Source organism: Vulpes lagopus, chromosome 4, assembly GCF_018345385.1.
Source record: "Vulpes lagopus strain Blue_001 chromosome 4, ASM1834538v1, whole genome shotgun sequence".
Lineage (NCBI taxonomy): Eukaryota > Metazoa > Chordata > Mammalia > Carnivora > Canidae > Vulpes > Vulpes lagopus.
The window spans coordinates 14,424,929-14,444,803 of record NC_054827.1 but is presented as its reverse complement, the minus strand read 5'-3'; the positions used below and the strand labels follow the sequence as shown (position 1 = coordinate 14,444,803).

At 38.7% G+C, this 19,875-nt stretch overlaps 1 protein-coding gene and 1 long non-coding RNA gene across 45 annotated transcripts in view; one reads left to right on the top strand and one right to left on the bottom strand.

Annotated features, from left to right (window-relative positions):
• The window catches only part of SORBS2 (sorbin and SH3 domain containing 2), a 215,651-nt gene extending 195,855 nt beyond the window's left edge, over positions 1–19,796 (top strand). For 32 of the 43 annotated variants that reach the window (XM_041751708.1, XM_041751704.1, XM_041751709.1 and 29 more), the window contains 5 exons: positions 1,370–1,564; positions 5,823–5,930; positions 11,578–11,627; positions 15,404–15,510; positions 17,613–19,796. In XM_041751708.1, the coding sequence (XP_041607642.1) occupies positions 1,370–1,564; positions 5,823–5,930; positions 11,578–11,627; positions 15,404–15,510; positions 17,613–17,674 (522 nt within the window). In that variant the 3' untranslated portion in view covers positions 17,675–19,796. The remainder of the gene's footprint in view (positions 1–1,369; positions 1,565–5,822; positions 5,931–11,577; positions 11,628–15,403; positions 15,511–17,612) is intronic. The other 11 variants (XM_041751744.1, XM_041751745.1, XM_041751739.1 and 8 more) reach the window with 3 other exon arrangements.
• LOC121489143 overlaps positions 1–19,875 on the bottom strand; it is a 56,253-nt gene that overhangs the window by 17,912 nt on the left and 18,466 nt on the right. For both annotated transcript variants that reach the window (XR_005987282.1, XR_005987283.1), the window contains exons 2-3: positions 8,029–8,103; positions 4,638–4,711 (exon numbers count right to left, since the gene is read on the bottom strand). This is a non-coding gene — a long non-coding RNA (uncharacterized LOC121489143). The remainder of the gene's footprint in view (positions 1–4,637; positions 4,712–8,028; positions 8,104–19,875) is intronic.

The following is a 19,875-nucleotide window of genomic DNA, read 5'->3' as shown; positions in this document are numbered from 1 at the left end:
GGAGAGGGAGAAACCAGCTCCCCACTCAGCAGGGAGCCCAATGTGGGGCTCCATCCCAGGACCCTGGGATCATGACCTGAGCCCAAGGCAGACACTTAATTGACTGAGCCACACAGGCACCCCTAAATTTTTCTCTTAAAACAAAAACAAGGGGGAACCTGGGTGGCTCAGTCGGTTAAGCATCTGCTCAGGTCATGATCTCAGGGTCCTGGAATGGAGCCCCACCTCTGGCTCCCTGCTCAGGGGGGAGCCTGCTTCTCCCTCTCCCTCTGTATCTCCCCCTCCTTGTGCTCCCTTGCTCTCTCTCTCTCTCTCTCTGTCAAATAAATAAAGTCCTTAAAACTACAACAACAACAAAAACAGAACTTCTTCTCTCAAACATGTCACCTGTAAATTAAAAAGAAAATATGATTACTGGCAAATACTAAAATTATGAAACAAAAAGAATGTTTTATATCATGTTGCTATGGAAGTCACTTTCCCCCGTGGGTCCTCTATTTAAAAATCTTAGAAAAGGAAAATAATTTTCAAAATCCCCTAGTTTTCTATTAAGATCCTTCCAGTAACAAATATAGAGGCATGCAGCCTATACTATGGGGTGTTCTGGGGTTTAAGTAATCAGTGCTCATGAGGCCCCTGGACACCCACAAAACCCCACAGCTTGGCTAGTTCCTCAACCAGGAGAGAAAAGGTCACCTGAACAAAGAACCCAGCCACATGTGCACCTGTATAAAATAAACACACTACTGAATACAAGAGACCATTCATTACAGAAAGCCAACCATGTTTCTGAGTCAGTAATTTATTTAAACAACTCATTTTCCCTTCAACGGCATCAATTGCAAGATGCGAGTAGATATGGGACTTGGTTCCGAGGAGCCTGTTGCAGGCAGCTCCCGGGCCAGGCAGGGTAGGGGAGCTTCACCACGGTTCCCACCGCGCAACCACAGGCACACACCCGCACACACCATCACCCCCACCCCCCTAGCTTTGCAACCAACTCTCCGAATTTGTGATCTACTTTACAAGCAAGTTACAAAGAGTCATCCCGGGGTTTTAGATCGTTTTTCCTTTCATGTGTATATATAATATATACATAATATATATAAATATATTATAAAGTTGTAGAATGTGGGGGCTCTTGTTTCCAGCCACCCACATCAGAAAAATGATCACACTCACTGGGAATTCCAAACCAATTCAAAAAAAAAGTTGGTGTTTTTCAAGCGAAAATTTGTCATAGATGTCACTTGCCAAGGCATTTGGTAACTTCAATAGTATTTGAGGTTGGGGGATACTCTCTAAAGACCAAATGGCCTCTTTCTGGGCACAAGCCGTAATCACATCTTGTCTTTCCTCAATCTTTAAGCCACCTTCACCTTCTCCGGGAGATGGACCGTCTACACCTTTTCCCAGCTCTCTCCTTCCTTCCCTTCCTTTTCATTCTCCCTCGGCCTCTATCTCTGACCTGGCCTCGACCCTTTCTCAGACTCCCCAGCCCTACTCGCCTCCCCTCCTCCCTAAGTCCCCTTACCAACAGGAGAGAAATTCACCAAAACTAAAGGTAACTGCATCCTGAGTGTGGTTTATTGCATGTCTTTACATGAATTTTGTTAACTAGGTATATTTAGATTTGTGCCATCTTACAAGTTCTAAAAAGTTACGGAAATATTGCTCGCTAACTCTTTTTTAACATCATTGGCATGGCCTCTGTCCAAAAATTTAAGAGATATCCTTGCGCAGCAGCTAGACCCAGCTTGAGGAATAAAACGAACTAAAATTTATATATAAAAATAAAAAGTGATCACTGGATCTTTTTTTTTTTTTTTTTTTTTTTTTTTTTTTTTTTTTGAGACCTATCCCATTCAAAGGCATGGGTTTTTGTGCCGGTCAGCCTCTGTACCTTCTCAGTGGGGTCACGGCCTCCCGTGTGTCCTGCCCATTAACAAGTTCAGCCCAGCCTGAGGACAGGATGATCCTTAGCACAGTCTTGAACTTTATTCTTCTATAAAACTGCAGTTTCCTGGTTTATAAAACTGGCAGTAAAATAATGAGGATTGCAGGAATGAAGCTTTCTTTTGATAACAGGTCACCAAGCACCCAACTCTTGAGTCTTGTAGGCTGGGAGCCGTGCTGGTTTCTAACTCCCCATAAGGAAACCAGGAAAAAAGACCTCCAACAAAATTAGTGGCTGGCCCTGGAAAGAGGTTTAATGGCAACCACAGCACACAATCAGTCCATCACAGAAAAGTTTTGCTTCTGCAATCAGAATGATCCTGAAACCTCTTCCTTGAGACAAAACGTGATAGACTTTAAATAATAACCCATCCTCACATTCAGTCTCTGGAACTTTGTAAAATGGGACCCCCTGCAGCGGAGTGAAAACACGAAGGTTCTGGTAGAGTTCAGTTTCTGTACTAGGAACCACCAACCCCCAACGCCTGAGAAATGCTGTCTGCACAGTATGCCAAACCCCCATCACTGACTCCCTCCACTGAAATAGTCCGGTAATGTGAATTCATCTAACCTATGAAAGGAATTTTTGAAAAAATGGAATATTTTAAAGACTAGTTACTCTTTGCCCTTTGAGGTTTTGTTTTGGCCGGCATGAAATAATTAGGAAATTTTAAAAACAAGAATAATGATATTTTAGGTAATATCTAAGACTCAGACTTTGCCTTTTCCCCACTCTTTCTGAAGTTTTTTTTTTTTTAATTTATTTATGATAGTCACAGAGAGAGAGAGAGAGGCAGAGACACAGGCAGAGGGAGAAGCAGGCTCCATGCACCGGGAGCCTGATGTGGGATTCGATCCCGGGTCTCCAGGATCGCACCCTGGGCCAAAGGCAGGCGCCAAACCGCTGCGCCACCCAGGGATCCCCTGAAGTTTTCTTTTTAAGGCCAAAGCATTTATTTCTTGCCGTTTCCCACTTGTTCTTTAGCCCTTAAGCTTAGTCAATAAATGACAAAGTAACTTTAGAATCGGATTTCTCTAATTTAGAGAGATGAAGATCTCACCATTGTAGTGTCAAGGACAAAACCAGGATTTACACAGGTTTGTTCTTCTTCAAGAATCAAGCTCATCTCATACACACATTAAGTTTTAGTTGTTTGCACAATCATGTGCGAGGATGGAGAGTATGCACAATGACAATGTTTTCAAAGAATACTTTCGTAACTACATCAGGTAACTAACTCCAGAAAAAATGAAGCTTTCCTCTATTTTATCTTACTCAAGAGCAAATGATAATTTTTAATTCCCCACTGAGATTTTTGTAAGACTTATAAGTCTATTTTTCTTTCTTCTTTTTTTTTTTTAAGATTTTATTTATTTGAGAGAGAGAGAGCATGAGCAGGGGGCAGCAGCAAAGAAAGAGAGAGAAGCTGACTCCCAGATAAGCAGGGAGCCTGACTCAGGGCTCGATCCCGGGACCCTAGGATCACGACCTGAGCCAAAGGCAGACACTTAACTGACTGAGCCCTCCAGGTGCCCCATAAATCTGTTTTTCTATTCATAGGAAGAATATAAGTTGACTGAAGTTACCTGTGCTTGTCAATATAAATGCAAATTGAATGAGTGGCAAAGTACCATTATCATAGTTTAACCCTACATCTGACACTGATAAACTGTGCTTGCTCAATTCCTCTAAGAAGGCTTCCTATTTCTTCCATTTCAAGAATATTACAAGTTATGCTCATTACAAAGAAAGTAACCCTGCCCTGAAAGCAAAGACAAAATAAACTTTTAAGGTTTTGGTAGGTATAGTATAATGTGCATGAAATCATAACAATACTTTTATCAACTCCCATCAACCATTGTCTAACCCAGGCTAATTTAATGCACTTTTATTATTATAAGGTGTTTTCTGACACAATGTAAGCCTCTCACAAACCATCCAAAATCTTCCGTAAAGGTAAAATTCACCAACACCTTATAGATGACAGAAGGCTGAATGTACGTATAAATTATGAGCGATATATAAATCAGAATCCAATGTTTTCTCTAGTCTTTTGAGCATCTTTTTTTTAAAAATAGTGGTTTTTCATACTAAAAATTATCCAAGTTCTCAACTCTTCTAATAAGCTTAACTTCCACCTAAGAGTCTGATAGCGTGTGGACTCAAATTGCAATATAAGCTCTTTGTGAAGAGAGAGACTCTTCTTTGGGTTTCTTCCAAGAAACTCAGTTATTCTGGGCCCAAAAGGAAGTCTCCTCCTCTAAAACCATCCCATCAGAAAGTAATCCCCATGAGCACAGTTTCCAACATGGAATTAAGCACTGATTTTTCCTAATATGCTCAAAGGATCTTTCCAGCTATTTATCCACATCATTCCAATAGCTGAATGTTTTTTTCTATGATCCTTAATTTCCCTAGAACACCTATATTAGTTGAGATTGGGGCAGCTGCCATGCCAGAAAACTCAAAATAATTACAGCTTAAACAATGTACAAGTATATTTCTCTTATGCATTGAGGGCTAGTATGTGGCTCCATAGTCACCAGGACGCCCAGAAGGTTCCATTTGATTTTAGCACATCATCTTCCTCAATGAGAGGCTTCCACTGTATCATCCAAAGTGGCTGTACCAGCTCCAGCAGTCCCTTCCTACTGCATAGATCCCATCTGTCAGGACTTACCACATGAGCACATCTGGATACAAGGTTGAGAAATAGACTTTATTCAGAATGTCCATGTGCCTCTCATGATTCTACTACAGAGGACAAAGAAGAAAATGTATATTAGAGAACATCAAGCATTCTCTGCCATACCCTTAAAGAAAAACACCTAATGCATTTCAGACCTAGAGACTGGAGATTTGAGGTCAATCATTACTAATTACGATGAAAACACTCCTCAATGAGAGTTAAGAAAAGCACACACTTTTATTGAAAAGTCATTTAGTCCTGCTGAAGTTCTTATAAACATATCAAATACTTGCCTAGCACTTTGGACAAGTAGTAGATCTTGTCCACTCCTGGAAAGAAAATAAAGCATACTCACCCAAGAAAGGTTAGTTGATTCACTGTCATATTAAAAATCCTTCTTTGGGGACGCCTTGGTAGCTCAGCGGATGAGCGTCTGCCTTCAGCTCAAGGTGTGATCCTGGGTCTGGGGATCGAGTCCCACATCGGGCTCCCTGCGGGGAGCTTCCTTCTCCCTCTGCCTATGTCTCTGTCTCTCTCATGAATAAATAAATAAGATCTTTTTTTTTAAAAAAAAAAAAAGCTTACTTTGAAAGAATGCCAAAACAGTCACAAGGTGGAGTTAGGACCATATTCAGTTTTCAATTATATTTTACCACTTTTCCCAGAAAAGCCATATTTTCTCCTTATGTGTTTTGTTAGAAAATTTGCCCCAAATGATGGAGACTTCTTATGAAACTTGGTGGGTATGCAGTGAAATTTCCCTCTGTCTTACTTTGCATCTATTCAAAGAAGCACAAAGAAAACAGATCAGATCTGAGGCTGTCCTGTCCCCCCCACCCCCTGTTGTTAAACATTCTATTAGAGACACAGGAATCCTCGTATGTGCTCTTAGCCACCGACATCACCCTCAAACATCTTTCTTATGTCCCCCTTCTCTCTGTAAATCTTTCTCTGCTCTGCCTGTTGGGTTCGGTGTGAAAGCAGCACTTGAGGCCTGTGGTGTGGACGGTGCCAGCAGCCCCCCAAGACCTATCAGCAGGCCAGTGAACCTGCCCGGCTCTGTCGCATTCGAGAGTTTGGCATGCTGCGTGTGCATGGAAAAGCAAATCAGGCAAAGCTCCTCCTGAAGGCTGTAGGATGAAGACCAGAACTAACTAACGTCTATGGCTTTTGCAGGCTGACCTAAAAAGCGAGGTATTTGTGTTGGGTAAGCCTCCGCGTAGCCCAGTGCTGTGTAGGAGATCCTGCGGCTCGTCTGGCCGAGGCCTCAGCGCTTCCCACAGGGTAGGGTCAGAACGGCCCCCTCGTGCCAGGCACCCTGGCCACCCACCCACCCGCAGTAGGCTGTCCCTCCCTCCCTGTCACTGCTGTGCTTTGCCCCAAAGTGGGCCCAGAGGTACCCCCGAGATGAAGTGACCATCCATCATGAGCTGCCAAGTCAGATCAACTGAAAAATCCAATGCGGTCTGTGGGCAACGTGTTTCTCTTCTGTGTCTCTGTGTCGAACTTTCCAGAAATCCAGAAAGACATGACCAGATTCTCAGAATACAAATCAGGGTGTAGTATATGTTGTCTTCTCCGTGCATCTCATGCTTCCTGCCACGTTCTCTGTAAATCGCTGCTTTCCAATCACGGTTTTTAGTGCAAAGAATAAAGCTGGTGCTGATCGCATAGCGAACACTTGCAGTAGTGTTTGCTTCGGTGGCATTCAGTTTATGTCGATTGTTCTCTTGAATCCATCATCCTTAGTTGCACAACCTCCTGTTGCTCTGGTGGTGTGGGCTACATTTGCTCCACGACACTTTTTAAACCTAAACGAGGGATTCTGGGGTATTTCAGTACTCTGGACTCCAGGTACTCCCAGGCTTTGGAAAGCTTTGATTGAATTTAAAGGCAAAATTACTTTTCCCAGTAACTCCTTGGTTCTGTAACATCGAAAGCGCTTTCATATGTCAGGGTTTCTAAATGGTACTATCAGTTCTGAGGAAGGCAGCCAAGGCATTTGGGGATTTCTGTCTCTGCAAAAGGCAATCGTTTCACCATTTCTATTTGATAAACCCTGGTTTGACCTTACCTGGCCTACTGATGACCATGGCTTGCAAATTGTTAAGGGCCCAATTGATTGCAAAGAGGATTTCCTTTTCCACTTTCAAAAAGTGTTGCTACCTCTCTGTGCTTATGCCATTTTTTGTGCTCTTGTTGCTGGCATAACGAGACCTCCTCCCTTTGTTTCTGAGGCAGAGATTTGGGTTGCCATAGAGAAAGCGGAATGTTGATTTGAAGAGATTCTTAGACTCCCTCACAGAAAGGCCTTCCAGAGCCAAAACAAAAGGGAAGATTTTTCCACAATTAATATGGCCCAGCCATAAATTTCCCATGGGTCAGGGAGACGTCATGTTTTGTTTGGGTCACCTCAAGTTTTTTTCTTTGCCAGGTTTTTACATTATGTGCTTATACATTATATGTGTTTGTGTGGAGCATAAATAATCTATATTCTTTAGATTCATGCAAAGTTGTGTATCATAGTTTAAGAAGGAAAAAATAAGCCTATTACATAAACATGGGATTGTTACAGGGAGAATTTCATCGAATTCTGGTTGGCAGATACTACAACTAACATTTTCTGGAAAAAAAATTGAAGAACTCTAGAAGTGCTTATAACTCTTTCAAATATCCTTCCTCATTAGTGTTTAAAGTAATAGTCCAGTTTTACTTAAGAATTACTGAATACTAGATGTAGCTAATCCTGCAGAGATGCCTCTGCAGAAGCACAGATAGATGGGTTCTGGACAGACTGCATCTCCCCATCTGAGATAGGGAAGTATGTATTTTACTAAAACCAGAGGTTCTGGGATATTTCACACCAATTCCCTTAGGAGCAGTGAGTTGGATCTGGCTTTGAATATTAGCGTGGGTTGAAACTTGTCTCATTTGTATCCACTCTTGATAACCTTTAAAAATTGCAACACTTAACGGGACGGGGGGAGGATTGCTACCTTCCCAAAGGAAAAAAGTTAAATATCTAGGATTCCATGAAAACAACATGATGCTTCATTAGGTTTTCTAATTTTTATTGTATTCTTAATACATGTAAGACTCTCTGAATGTCACAAATGTATATCCTGTACTGATCACAAAGATGATAAGAGTTAAAATAGAAATAATCGCAGACCAAAAATACAGGTGGCTAAAAAATGATCCTTTCTCAAGACTTTAAAATGTAGGAAGGGAAGTACATCATCAGAAAAACAGATAAATATCTATTCCACCACATTCTGTGGTCTTTAAAATATCCTTTCAACATGAATCCAGGCTGAAGGAAGTTAGTGAGAGCTGTCCAAAGGCATCAACAAACTTTTAGCATGTTGGTGCCACTACTCACCATTCGGTGGCAATAGAGTGCAGATACAGTACAGATCTTTTCCTCAGCATTCATACCCTTTTTAACTTGTAACACCTGGAGGGAGAAAGACAAAAGATAGTCTCCTAAGATGATTTCCTTGAGTATCCATACAGAACATAAATACTTGAGTAAAGGACAAAATAAAGGTGCTGATTTTAATCAACTTAGGCCATCTGTTCCATCATAGTAATCTTCTATGTAACAGAGAGTGCCAGTCAAAATCATCATTCTCTTTCCTCGTTTAACTTATTTGTGATACTAAGAAATAATCTGTGAGTTTTGGCTTACTGATCTGAAAAATGAAGCTGAATTGTTACTATGATTGTTTTTCCATGACTGGGATATTTGAGAATTAACTATTAAGTGTCAGCTGTCTCAGCTCTCTGAGAAGTGAGGGGTAAGATTGATGATGGCATCTATACATAACAGGAGAGATGTACCCGTGGAAATGTGGATTCCTCCATGGGTTCCCTGAAGGGGACAAGATTTTTTTTTTTTTTTTTTTTTGGTAAGGGGACAAGATTCTAATCACTGTCTTGTCCAACGCCTTGATTCTAGAGATAATGAAGCTGAGTTGCAAATCCCAGATTACATTGTCCATGCCAACACCAAATGTGCCCTTATAAATAGCTGTTTATAATAGCTACTTTTTCATCTATTGACCAAGTACCTCTAAATAAATTAATTCAAATACTATAACTGGTCAACTTTCCTCAAAACTGGTTCCTAACTATCCAAATTCACATGGAGATGATTCCTGTTTTAAGGTAACCTTAGGAAAGTTCTAAAAGCCACCATGATAATAGTTCTCATAAAGGCTGTGGTAAATCTTTGCCTGAGTGTGTGAACAGTGTAGAGACCTGGTAAGTCAGAGAAGGGGGTGGGAATGGGGGTTCTCTTAAAGGCTATCAAGGAAAAGAAAAGACATATTGTGAAGGATTGGTAAAAACAAGGACATAGCTGGCTGGCACACCCAGGAACATGAGTCCTTGAGTCGTAGACACCTGTGGGATTAATGGAGCCACAGGCTTCTGGCAACAGCCCAACATTCATAATTGTCAAAGGAATGATCCACTTCAGTAACTTATGATGCTAGTCAAATTAAAGGAATTAAGGTAATAGAATTGGGATGATGACAAAGGAAAGGTTCTATATGGACTTCAAAAGTAGATTATTTTATCTCAGTGAACACTCTGATTTTTAAAGTCATGTTCACATTTTAACATAAGAGAGCAGTGAAGTTAGACCAACCAGTTGTACCAAGCACTGGATGCTATGATGAAAAAGTAAAACTTTTACACAACTTAAAAATACTAGAATGATTGAAACATGTAGAAAGAGCACAACTAAATAAGTTTTACAAAACATTTTTTTCTCTGAATATAAGAACTGATCATCAGAAAATATTTTCTTATTTATAACTTTGCTATGCACTGTAAATGGTGCTATGATGTTTCTGTGAGACAAAAGCAGCTGTGCTTTGAAATACAGCATTTTCCATTTTTTAATTACATTTTTATATTTTTTTGAGTGACTAATACGAGCACTTTCAATATCATGTGGTTTGAATGTATAATCTTTGGCCAGAAATTTTACTCCTGGAAATGTGTTCTAAAGAATGGTCCAAAGCCAGGAAATAACTCTTTGTATAAAAATATTTATAGCACTGTTGCTCGTGATAATGAAAAAAAGGCTAGACCAACCTTCACTTCAAAAGCAAAAAAGAAATGGTTAAGAAAACCAAAAAAATATATCTACACATAAGTGAGGGAACATTATTCTGCAGTGATTTAAAATGAAAAAGAAGACTGAGAAAAGAAAGCTGGAAAATTATTATAAAATATTAATAGCAGTTGATATATGCATATCTTATTTCTGCATAAACAGTATACATACATGATTTGATGAGAATTTGAAGAACTTTAATAGATTATAGGCTTACGGATAACGTGTTTATTTTGCATATATTTATTATTTATATAAAATAATTATAGAATTATTCAATATATTTATATTGAATTAAATGGCTTAACATGGCTGGAAAACAGCTTAGTCTTCATAATTCTTAAAATAGTATACTTTATAAATTTAATGACAGAAACATTGTTAATAACTTTATATTGACTTGTAGAAGCCTTGTACTCTGAAGTCATGCATGTGTCCAATAATTTTTATCCACTCTTGAGTCTTAAGCTTATATATTCCACATTCAGACTGTTGAGTGAAATTTCTAATAGTGTTAGTAAACACTTCCAATTAATAGATTGAATGCTTCAAGTTTTAGTAATGTAAGTACTTAGTCTTATGCTAGATAGATGGCTTAGATGGGAAGGTAGCAAATAAAGAATGTAAGAAGGAGAGCAAATTACAGACTCAGACTAAAAGGAACCCCAGATTTCCCCATCCATTCTTGGACCAAGGGGATTTCTAAGGACAATTTGCAGTAAATCTGTCGGTAATCCATTCATAATTCTGGGACCTAGGAATTGGCCCAGATGTCCAAGGACATGGATCTCCTAACTAATTCAATAGTCATCAAGAAGTCACTTTTATAATTGCCATGCAAATTCTTATATCTCATTTCACCACACAGCCATCATTCAGAAGAGGATGCTTTTGAAATGTGTTGTGAATGAATTGTAATGTTTTTCTTTTCCTGAAATAGTAACACTTGGGTAGCCAGTATAAAAGATGTTGACTTTACATATTCAACGAACATGTTAACTTTCATTCATTGCAATATTTATGTGGATATATGGGATGCTAAGGTTTGTCATTTCCAATATTATAAGTATCTATTACAGATACTGGTCTTGATGCTTAGTTTAAAAAGAAAAGAAACTCTTTTGAGAGTTCAGTGCACTGGGAATTTCTACCAATATTTCTCTTCTAAGGTAAAATGTTACATGTTACCTGGATATTGTTTGTTACATCCTATTTCAAATTCTCTGTTTTCTCTTTTTAAAAATGCATGTGTTTTCTCCACATGGAGAACAGAGAGTGTTAATTCAAATGTAGCATGGGATGTCTGCCTATCTATATTTTCATCCGTACTGTATGTGAAAATGTTGTCTGTGAAGGAAAAGTAGAATGACTGTGGATACTTTGCTGTTAGAATACATGTGGCTTATTTTCTGCTTGTTTGAGAAAACGCTGAAAAATAAGGTTGTATGAAGGTGTCCAGACTTCCCATTCTAGTGGTTTGGTGTCTATGTTCTTGCCATATTCCTGGCCTTTGAAAAATCAATGGGACTAAACCCTGACTTTTCCTTAATGCTTGAGCAGACTAGACTGTAGATATATTCAAAACATTTGAACCTTGGTTATTTTGGTTTAATGTAAAGCACCCTTCAAAATATTTGAATTATTAATCCTGCAGAAACCCTTTATTTGGTTTTTTTTTCCTTCCTCTTGGTTTTTTACAACAGGAAATATTAAATGTCAAGAAAATACCATGCCATTATCCAAATTATCTTTTACTTAGTACCAGTTTAAACACTGATTACATTGAAAATCATTTCATTTCAGCCACAGCGTCCTGTGTTCACTCATGAAAACATTCAAGGTGGGGGGGAACCGTAAGTATTCTTCTTATCTTCTAAGTTCCAGACTAACCTTGACCCACAAAAGAGACCATTGAGGTCCCAAAACAAAGGCCTGTGCAACTCTGCAAGTGAAACAGAACAAAGTAACTAACGTGAGGCTCTCTGATAGAAGAGAAATTACAAAAGTCTCCATCTCTCATAACGGAGAGAAGTTCATTTTAAAAATCCATGGTTTTTCGTAGAAGACTGATTTACATGTTAGAAAGACCTTCCCATGATCCTGATGCCCAGGATTTATGCCTCCCTCCCTGTCCTGATCACCATGCAAATTCTAGTAACCACAGCTTTAAAGACCCAGAAATGTCCTAACGTAGTTCGTACATATATTCAAAGACCAGAAGGATGTAACCGTAGACCAGAAGTGATAAGGTAATAGTATAATTCCAGAGTGACATTCCTACAAGGACCTTTGGAAATGGCAGTGTGTTAAAACATTCACTGGCATTCAGTTAAATGCCTTTTCCAACCTCTCAAATTCCCTCTCCTTTCTGATGGATAAGTCAACTCAAATTGAAGATGTCCCACATTGTGTTTAAGATTCTCTTGTGTGTGTGTGTGTGTGTGTGTGTGTGTGTGTGTGTCCTTTCCTGCTCCATTTTGCCCATGACAGAGGTTGAGAGGCTCTCTATTCGCTGCTGCCCACTGCCCAGGCTGTAAGTCAGGAGGGTGGCCTGGCCCCTTCCTACCCAGGGCCCCCTCCTCACTTCTCACAGACCCAGCCCTGAGCTCAAAGCATGCTCTTCAGAAACCATCTCTCACCTCTCACCCAGTACAACCAGCAAGGTTTCCTCCTGAGGGAAAAGACTATGAAAAGAACCAGCTGGATGTGTAAGAATCACTTAAAGTTTCATTCAATTGGGAAAAAAAAAATCAAATAAGACTTATAATTCTAAAGTTTGGGCTGGTTTTCTCATGTAAGCAAATGATTAGGAACAAGGCACAAAAATTAAATTCCAGGCCTGTTTAGGTCTATTGTATAATCAACACATCGTAGTTAGCAGCTTTTGAGGAGCTTATGAATTAATAGGTAACATTACGTTATACTGTTTCGTGTCCTATAAAGTTAATACTTCCACTCGTGGTCGTTTGGGTGTTTATGAAACCACGTTGCTCGCAGGTGGGAAAAGGCACATTTTCAAGGTCCTGCTATGGATATTAGAAAACATTCTGTACTAAATTTATATTTGCTTACAACCCCAATGAGGGGGAATATGGGGTGTCACTTAACCTCTTTCATTTAAAAACTAGATTGGAAAAAAATAAATAAATAAAAAAAAAATAAAAAAATAAAAAAAAAATAAAAACTAGATTGGAGTGCAAATGGGAACATCATGTTATAATGTTGCCGCAACTCAGGATTAAAAAATGTGTTATAGGAAAAGTTGCAAATTTATAGAGAAAGCTTCAAGCTTGGCTGAACATTTCTTATTTAAAAGATAAATTTCTTTCTGAAGCATCCCACCACCATCATTCATCTCACCAACACATCTTTCAAAACAACATTTTAATTGTAATTCGGCTGCATTTCCTGTCATGCAACACTGATTTTGAAAGCCAACAGAGTCAGGGTGGTTTCCGGAAAGTTTGTTTATGTTTCCATGAAACTCCCAATTTTTTTTGTGTGTGCGGCCTAATTAAACCCGAATGGTAAGTAAATTTTGACAAGCACCCTGGCTTTTATCATACCAAAGTGAAGTAGGAGTTTGTGCCAATTTTGTTTTTTCTTAGCTCTTGGGACCTTGAGATTGTTCAAGCAGCTGGGGTTTGGTGGCCTTAAATAGGCCTTTCTCCATATGGGGTTGGCCAGGTTCCTGAGGAAAGGAAGGCTGAAGCCTGAGAAGCTCAGAGGGAATCGGTGTTCCCCAAAGTAAGAGCTTCAGTGTGTACCCATTGAAATAGCAGCCCAGGAAGGACTGTCTCCCTCAAACATGAAATTGAAAAAGGGAAATCAACTTTCCCCCAAATAAATATACAAAAATACCATCCCTTCAACTAAGCAGCCTCAAAAATCAAATCCTAAAAGCAACCAACAAAATAATTTGTCTACTCCAATCAGGGCTGGCCCTGTGCAAACATTCAAATTGAGAAATGTTTTTTGTTTGTTTTTGTTTTTGTTTTTGTTTTTGTTTTTGTTTTTGTTTTACCACTACTCTGGGATCCTGGCTACCTTTCTCTGTCCTTTCTCAACAGAAGACATCAGACGCCCAATTTCAAAAGTACAAGTGGCAGAAAAGATTTTCTAGGACAAAATATTAACTGGGAAAGAAATCTCTAATATTGGGATTCTAGGGTTTGGTACCAACCAGGTCAAACGATGTATTCTGGGAGATGAGGTTAGGCACCACATCTTACCAGCATTTTCCCAGACAACTACCACCACCTGCTACCCCTGCCAGAAGCCGATTTCATCTGGGTCCGCCAATCTGAAAAAGTCCACGGACTTTGTCAATGGAGCCATGTCCCTGATTTATGACATGTTTGAGTTCAAATGATAGGAAAGTTTTGTTCCACTAAAATGTGATTTTCTGACTGAATGAAGTAATTAGAAATAAATCATTCTTGTTCCAACATTATTCAGTATTATCTGCTTTCTAAACTTGACTTTAAAAATCCAAAGTGCCCTGAAATGTGGTTCTAATTATCTATATTGGCAGAATTACATAACTATTATAAGAGACAGCAAAAACAAATTCACTGAATTTTTTTAAATCCCCCTCAAGATATTGGTAGTATTTTCCTAGTAATATGAAGTTTTCTGTGTATCAAATATTTCATGAACTGCTGAGCTGCTAGAATTTGTGCTTTCATTTTCCAAAATGCCAATCCGTGTTAATATGCCTTAAAATACATACTATTTTATTACTGCAAATTTAATTTAACTGATAAATGTTAGCAAAATAAAGGCTTGCATTCAGGCAGAGAATTCAGACAGAGAAAGGAAAGTGGTAGCGTCCTACCAGTAATTCTTTTTTATATAAAATTATTTCAAGGAAATGTTTCAACATCAAACACAATTGTTCCAGGACCCATTTTAAAAAGAAACATATCCATAATCCACTGTTTGATACTGACTCAGTGATCGCTGAGCACAGAATATATCTGCTTGACTTCATAGGTGCATTACATCAGATTTTCAAATTCTAAATCCTTACAAAATACTGATTCAAACTACGAAACTAAACTGCTTTAAAGAATTCCTGTTGGTGAAAAAAATAACCTTTTCTTTTAAAGTAAACCCCACATAGCAATTTAGAAGATATGTCTGCGATAGTTTGTACATCTCCGTTTAGAACCACTTGAAAATTCAACTTGGAAATTGCAGTTATTTGCTTTTGATTATAGCCAACTAAAACAATAATCCTCTCTTGTTTTTACATCACTGAATAATGCACACATCACTTCTTTTATATTCTGCACTATTATTTAATGTCCTTGTGATATCTATGACTAGACAATTGGAATACAGGTCCGATTTATAAATGTCAAAATGTTTTAATCCAACTTGTGCATATTGTAATCTTCGACAAATATCCCTCACTGTAGTTTTGAAATGCTACAGAGTGGTCTAAGTCCCATGAAAATCCAAATATTTCTATTTACTTTACATGTTTACCAAAGACTTACACTATCTAATTTCACATGTTAATAAGAATAGGAATGTTAAAAGTAAAACGACTATGTACAATCTTCTATAGTTTCACAAGGGTGTAAAGATTTGTCTTTAAACACATCCATTTGTCCTGTTTAAGGTTTCAGGCTCTGTATAACTATACTCCTAGGAATGAAGATGAGCTGGAGCTCAGAGAAAGTGATGTCATTGATGTGATGGAGAAGTGTGACGATGGATGGTTTGTGGGTATGTGGACTCTTCTTTTCAGACGCCTTTGACCATTTTATAATTTGTTTGTGTTTGCTCACTGGTGATAGTTAAGCTTTCTTTGATGTCATGATGCCTCTGATCTTTCACGCATTACATATGCACTATGTAATCCCAAGGCAACATTATCTTGCATGTTTTCTTACCTTGGGCATGGAGCCCAACACAGGGCTTGAACTCATAACCCTGAGATCAAGACCTGAGCTGAGATCAAGAATCGGACACCTAACCAACTGAGCCACCAAGGCACCCCAGCACTGCATTTTAATATGGTTTATTATTTACTGCTTCAGGTATATGTGATTTTCTGCTAGTTTTATCTCCAATTCAACTGAGAGAAGAAATTTTCTTTGAGTACCACCAACCAGGAAAGATGAAGATCTAAGAACCATAACCACAATGCTTCCTAGATAAGAAATATTAACACTGTTCAGTGGGCAATGTTAGCTGTCAGCAGTGAGGATCTAATTGGAGAACATAAGATGAAGTCAGCAATTCATCTGCTCATTAGGTCTGATGTTAAAGACCCTTGAAAGTTCAATAATTCACCTTCATTTTAATTTTTGTTAAAAGAGACAAGTTTCATTCTTCCCACTTAACAGATAATCCCATTCTTACCAGCTTAAGAGAAAATTAGAGGGGCATCCGGGTGGCTCAGTTAGTTGAGCAGCTGACTCTTGATTTCCACTAGGTCATGAGATCAAGCCCCACATTGGGCTCCATGCTCAGTGGGGACTTTGCTTGAGATTCTCTCTCTCTCTCTCTCTCTCTCTCTCTCTCTCTCTTTCTCTTTCTCTCTCCCCTTCCCCCTACTTGTGCACATACTATCTCTCCCCCCACTTCTCTCTCTCTCTTTCCAAATAAATAAATAAATCTTTTTTTTTAAAGAAGACTAGAGCTCTTCTGAGAAAACATTTGTAGACAAGAGCATTATACAATGATACACACAAGAAAAGAGGTAACAAAGAAATAAAGGCACAGGAGCATAGAGGAGACAAGACAGGAAAGCATGAAGGCTTTCTCTAGACAATCAGGGAGGAAAATAATACAAGAACAGAGGTCACACATTTGCAGCCACGAGCCTCTGCTTCTGTTCACATTAACTCCCCTTTTTAGAAGAATAGTAAATGGCTAACCTACACAGGAAAAAAGAAAAGTCGATCAAACCAAGACAGTAAGTTCCAGAACATAAATGAGAACTGGAACTGTCCTCTCACTATCTGAGCCGGAAATCCTTGGGAAGAATTCAGCACACCAACCTTTATTAAAAGTTTCAGAGGAGTTGTGTTATCTGAGACCAAAGGCAATCATGATGGTGGCCACTTGTGCCTTTGGTTTCACACCTCTGTTAAAAAGCATGCTTGTTGATGAACCCCTCTCCACAAACAGTTCTTGGCCTTTTTTTTTTCTTTTTTTTTCTTTTTTCTTTTCTTTAGTGATTTTGTAAATTTTCATATTTTATCAAGGACTCGGGCAGTGCTGACTGTGAATGAATGAAGGAACGTTCAGCGTGATCTTCCATGACATAATAAAACTGGATAGTGACAGTGTCCCCAATGATGCCATCAGCGTTGCACCCTGTTGAAGAGGGGTGAAAGACCCCTTGCTCACCAAACCCAGCCTCGTGTTGTGCTCTTCTAATACATCCCATCACACCACCAGCCTCGACTTTATTTAGCTTAAACTTGAGAATGTCACTTCCCAAGTGTTTTTCCACTCCTCACTCTTGTCTAGCACCCATGGTGATGGAGCATCATGACACTTAATAACATTACATTAAAAACCCACCTCCTCCAGCAGGATGGTCTTTCCCTTCAGGCTGAGAGGCTGAGCTCCTCTGTTTAGCCTGGTTGTGTGACGGGAGTGCAGTGTATGAGCTTGAGAGGCAACCGAGGCATCAGCGTGTCCCCATAAAACTGCTCACTTGGTCTTCCTATGGTCCTAAAGTGAGTTTTCTTCCTTTCCCAAACCCTGCAGGGCTTACTTTCTTAGTAAAGGCTTGAAGGCGAAGCATTTTCAAGGCCTCATATAGAAACTGATATTTCATCGTTGTTCATTTCACTTATTGCTTCTATTTTCAGGAACGTCAAGAAGAACCAAATTCTTTGGTACTTTTCCCGGTAACTATGTCAAGAGGCTGTGAATCACTCTCCCTCCTTTTTCTGCCGCCTTTCAGCACCACATCTGCATAACCCTGCCTGAAAGCTCCCCTGGGGCCTCCCTCCCAGGCCCGTCCTGCCTTCCAGTTTCCAGCAGAAGTCACCCACCGTCACCATCTCTACCTGCCGCCGAGCCACCGGCAAAAGGACCACCAGCTGCTGAGTCCTGGGAGGCTGGCAGACTTGCTTCTGCGCGAAAGGGCATCATCCCAATTTCTGCTCTAAACTTTGGAAAGTCAATATGCGAGATCAGAAAGAAAAATCATTATCATTAGAAAGGGTTAAGTATTTGACGCAAATAAAAAAAAAAGGGAATGTCTCAAGGATCTTTCTAGTCCACTTTGAAAGACGTCCTCCCCTCAGGCAACCAGAGATTGTTTATCACTACATGCTGTGATTTGCATTTTCACTTTCTTAGCTTGGCAGTATATTTTCCTTTCACGAGTTTGCCTAGTGTCCTGGTTTACACGACATGAAAACTGTACTTCGGCTATATCGTTTGCCTGCACTTATATATTGTAATACGCACAGTGATTACAAAATCTAAAGCAAGAGTAGGAAAGGTAATTCGGATGAGTGTGATTTTGTTGATTGAATGTGAGTTCTCAAATAGGAGTCTTTTCCTGCCGTTTTTTTTTTTTCCTCTGTACTTTTTAGAAGTGCAAACCGTAAGTGAATAAGAGCCTTTGGTAATAATCATGAGAATTTAAGAAGTTTAGCTAGGCTACAAAAAAAAACAAAACAAAGCAAAAAAAACCTACTGTGTTGTAAAGTTGCATTGCTATTTTATATTAAAATGTAATAATCAGCATCATGAACAATGAGCCCTTAGTGTTTTATTTATCTGGTAAAATTTTAATGAAAGCAGTGTTAGTGAGAGGTGCAAAGAATTATTCTAACGTAGACACTTGAAAGTATCTGTAAGCAATATTCATAGGTAATCTTTCACTGTGTGCACACATATACATGTGAGATTGTATGAGAACAGACAATCCATATGGTGTGTTGTACGTCTTATGGAGATGGAAAGGAATCCCACACATTATTTTCTAGAAATAGAGTACTTCAGATGCATTACAAGCATTAGGGCTGGTTTTAGCAAGGATTATGATCAATACAATTATTTTTACTATGATAGTTATTTTTCTTCTATGGAACTCAGAATCCTGGCTATGTTTGAGGACAGGAATATGTTGAGCCTGATTTTCCTGGTGTGTGTGAAATATTTCCTCGGAATACATGAGGCACTCTTTAGAAGTAATGTTAAATCATTCAGGTTATATTTTCCGCCCTGAAGTAGGAATTTACAAAATGGCTTTGGGACCTGAAAGATTTAATGTCGCTACCAGTGCCTGAATTACACATACCTTGAGAACTAGCTTTGTATTTCTTATGACTTTGCATAAGAACTATTCATATTTGGATCTTGAGCACCTTATAGATAAAACTTTTTATGGCATTTCTTCTGTGGACAGTGATTGATCTTTTCACAATGTACGTAGACTCTAGAATTTTGTACATATGTTTGCTTTTTTTTTTTGTACAGACTATTTAGTTGTCGAGAAAATGGGAATTTCCTAATTTGGTCTCTATCTTTCACTTTAAACTAAGCTAACACACTTTCCAACAGATTATCCGTTACCTATCTCACAGATCACAAGCACGCCTTGATTGTGTGATTCTGTAAGAGCATTTATGCAAAAATTTATGAATTTAAAAGATCTTAGCAGCCAAACTGAAATGTACTGATTACAGAGGAGTTTCATTAGTAAGAAAGTAAAGAAACATCTTTGAGTAGCCTACCTTGATAACTGTCAAGTTCACAACCAGCTTTATATTTTAAAGGCTTTGGATTTGAAATTAAGTCAACTGCATGCAGCTTTGCTGATAAATGAATAATTATCTTTGATGCCATTTATGAGAAAAGATTTCAATATCTGTTGCCTGTCATATTTAAGAAAAATTACTGTTTCTACTCTCTGTATCTGATTTTAAAAGGAAAAATATTCATACCTGGCTTTCAGGTCATCGACTTTGAATTCTTACAAGCGAAGGTCATTGTGTTTTTCTTGAATAGACGTCTAATAAATTTTGCTTGGAAGTATATGTCAGTATTTCTTTTTGACATTTTTCCTTAAGAAAATTGTGTTGTTTATCCCAATTTCTTCGATAAGCAAAGAGAAAA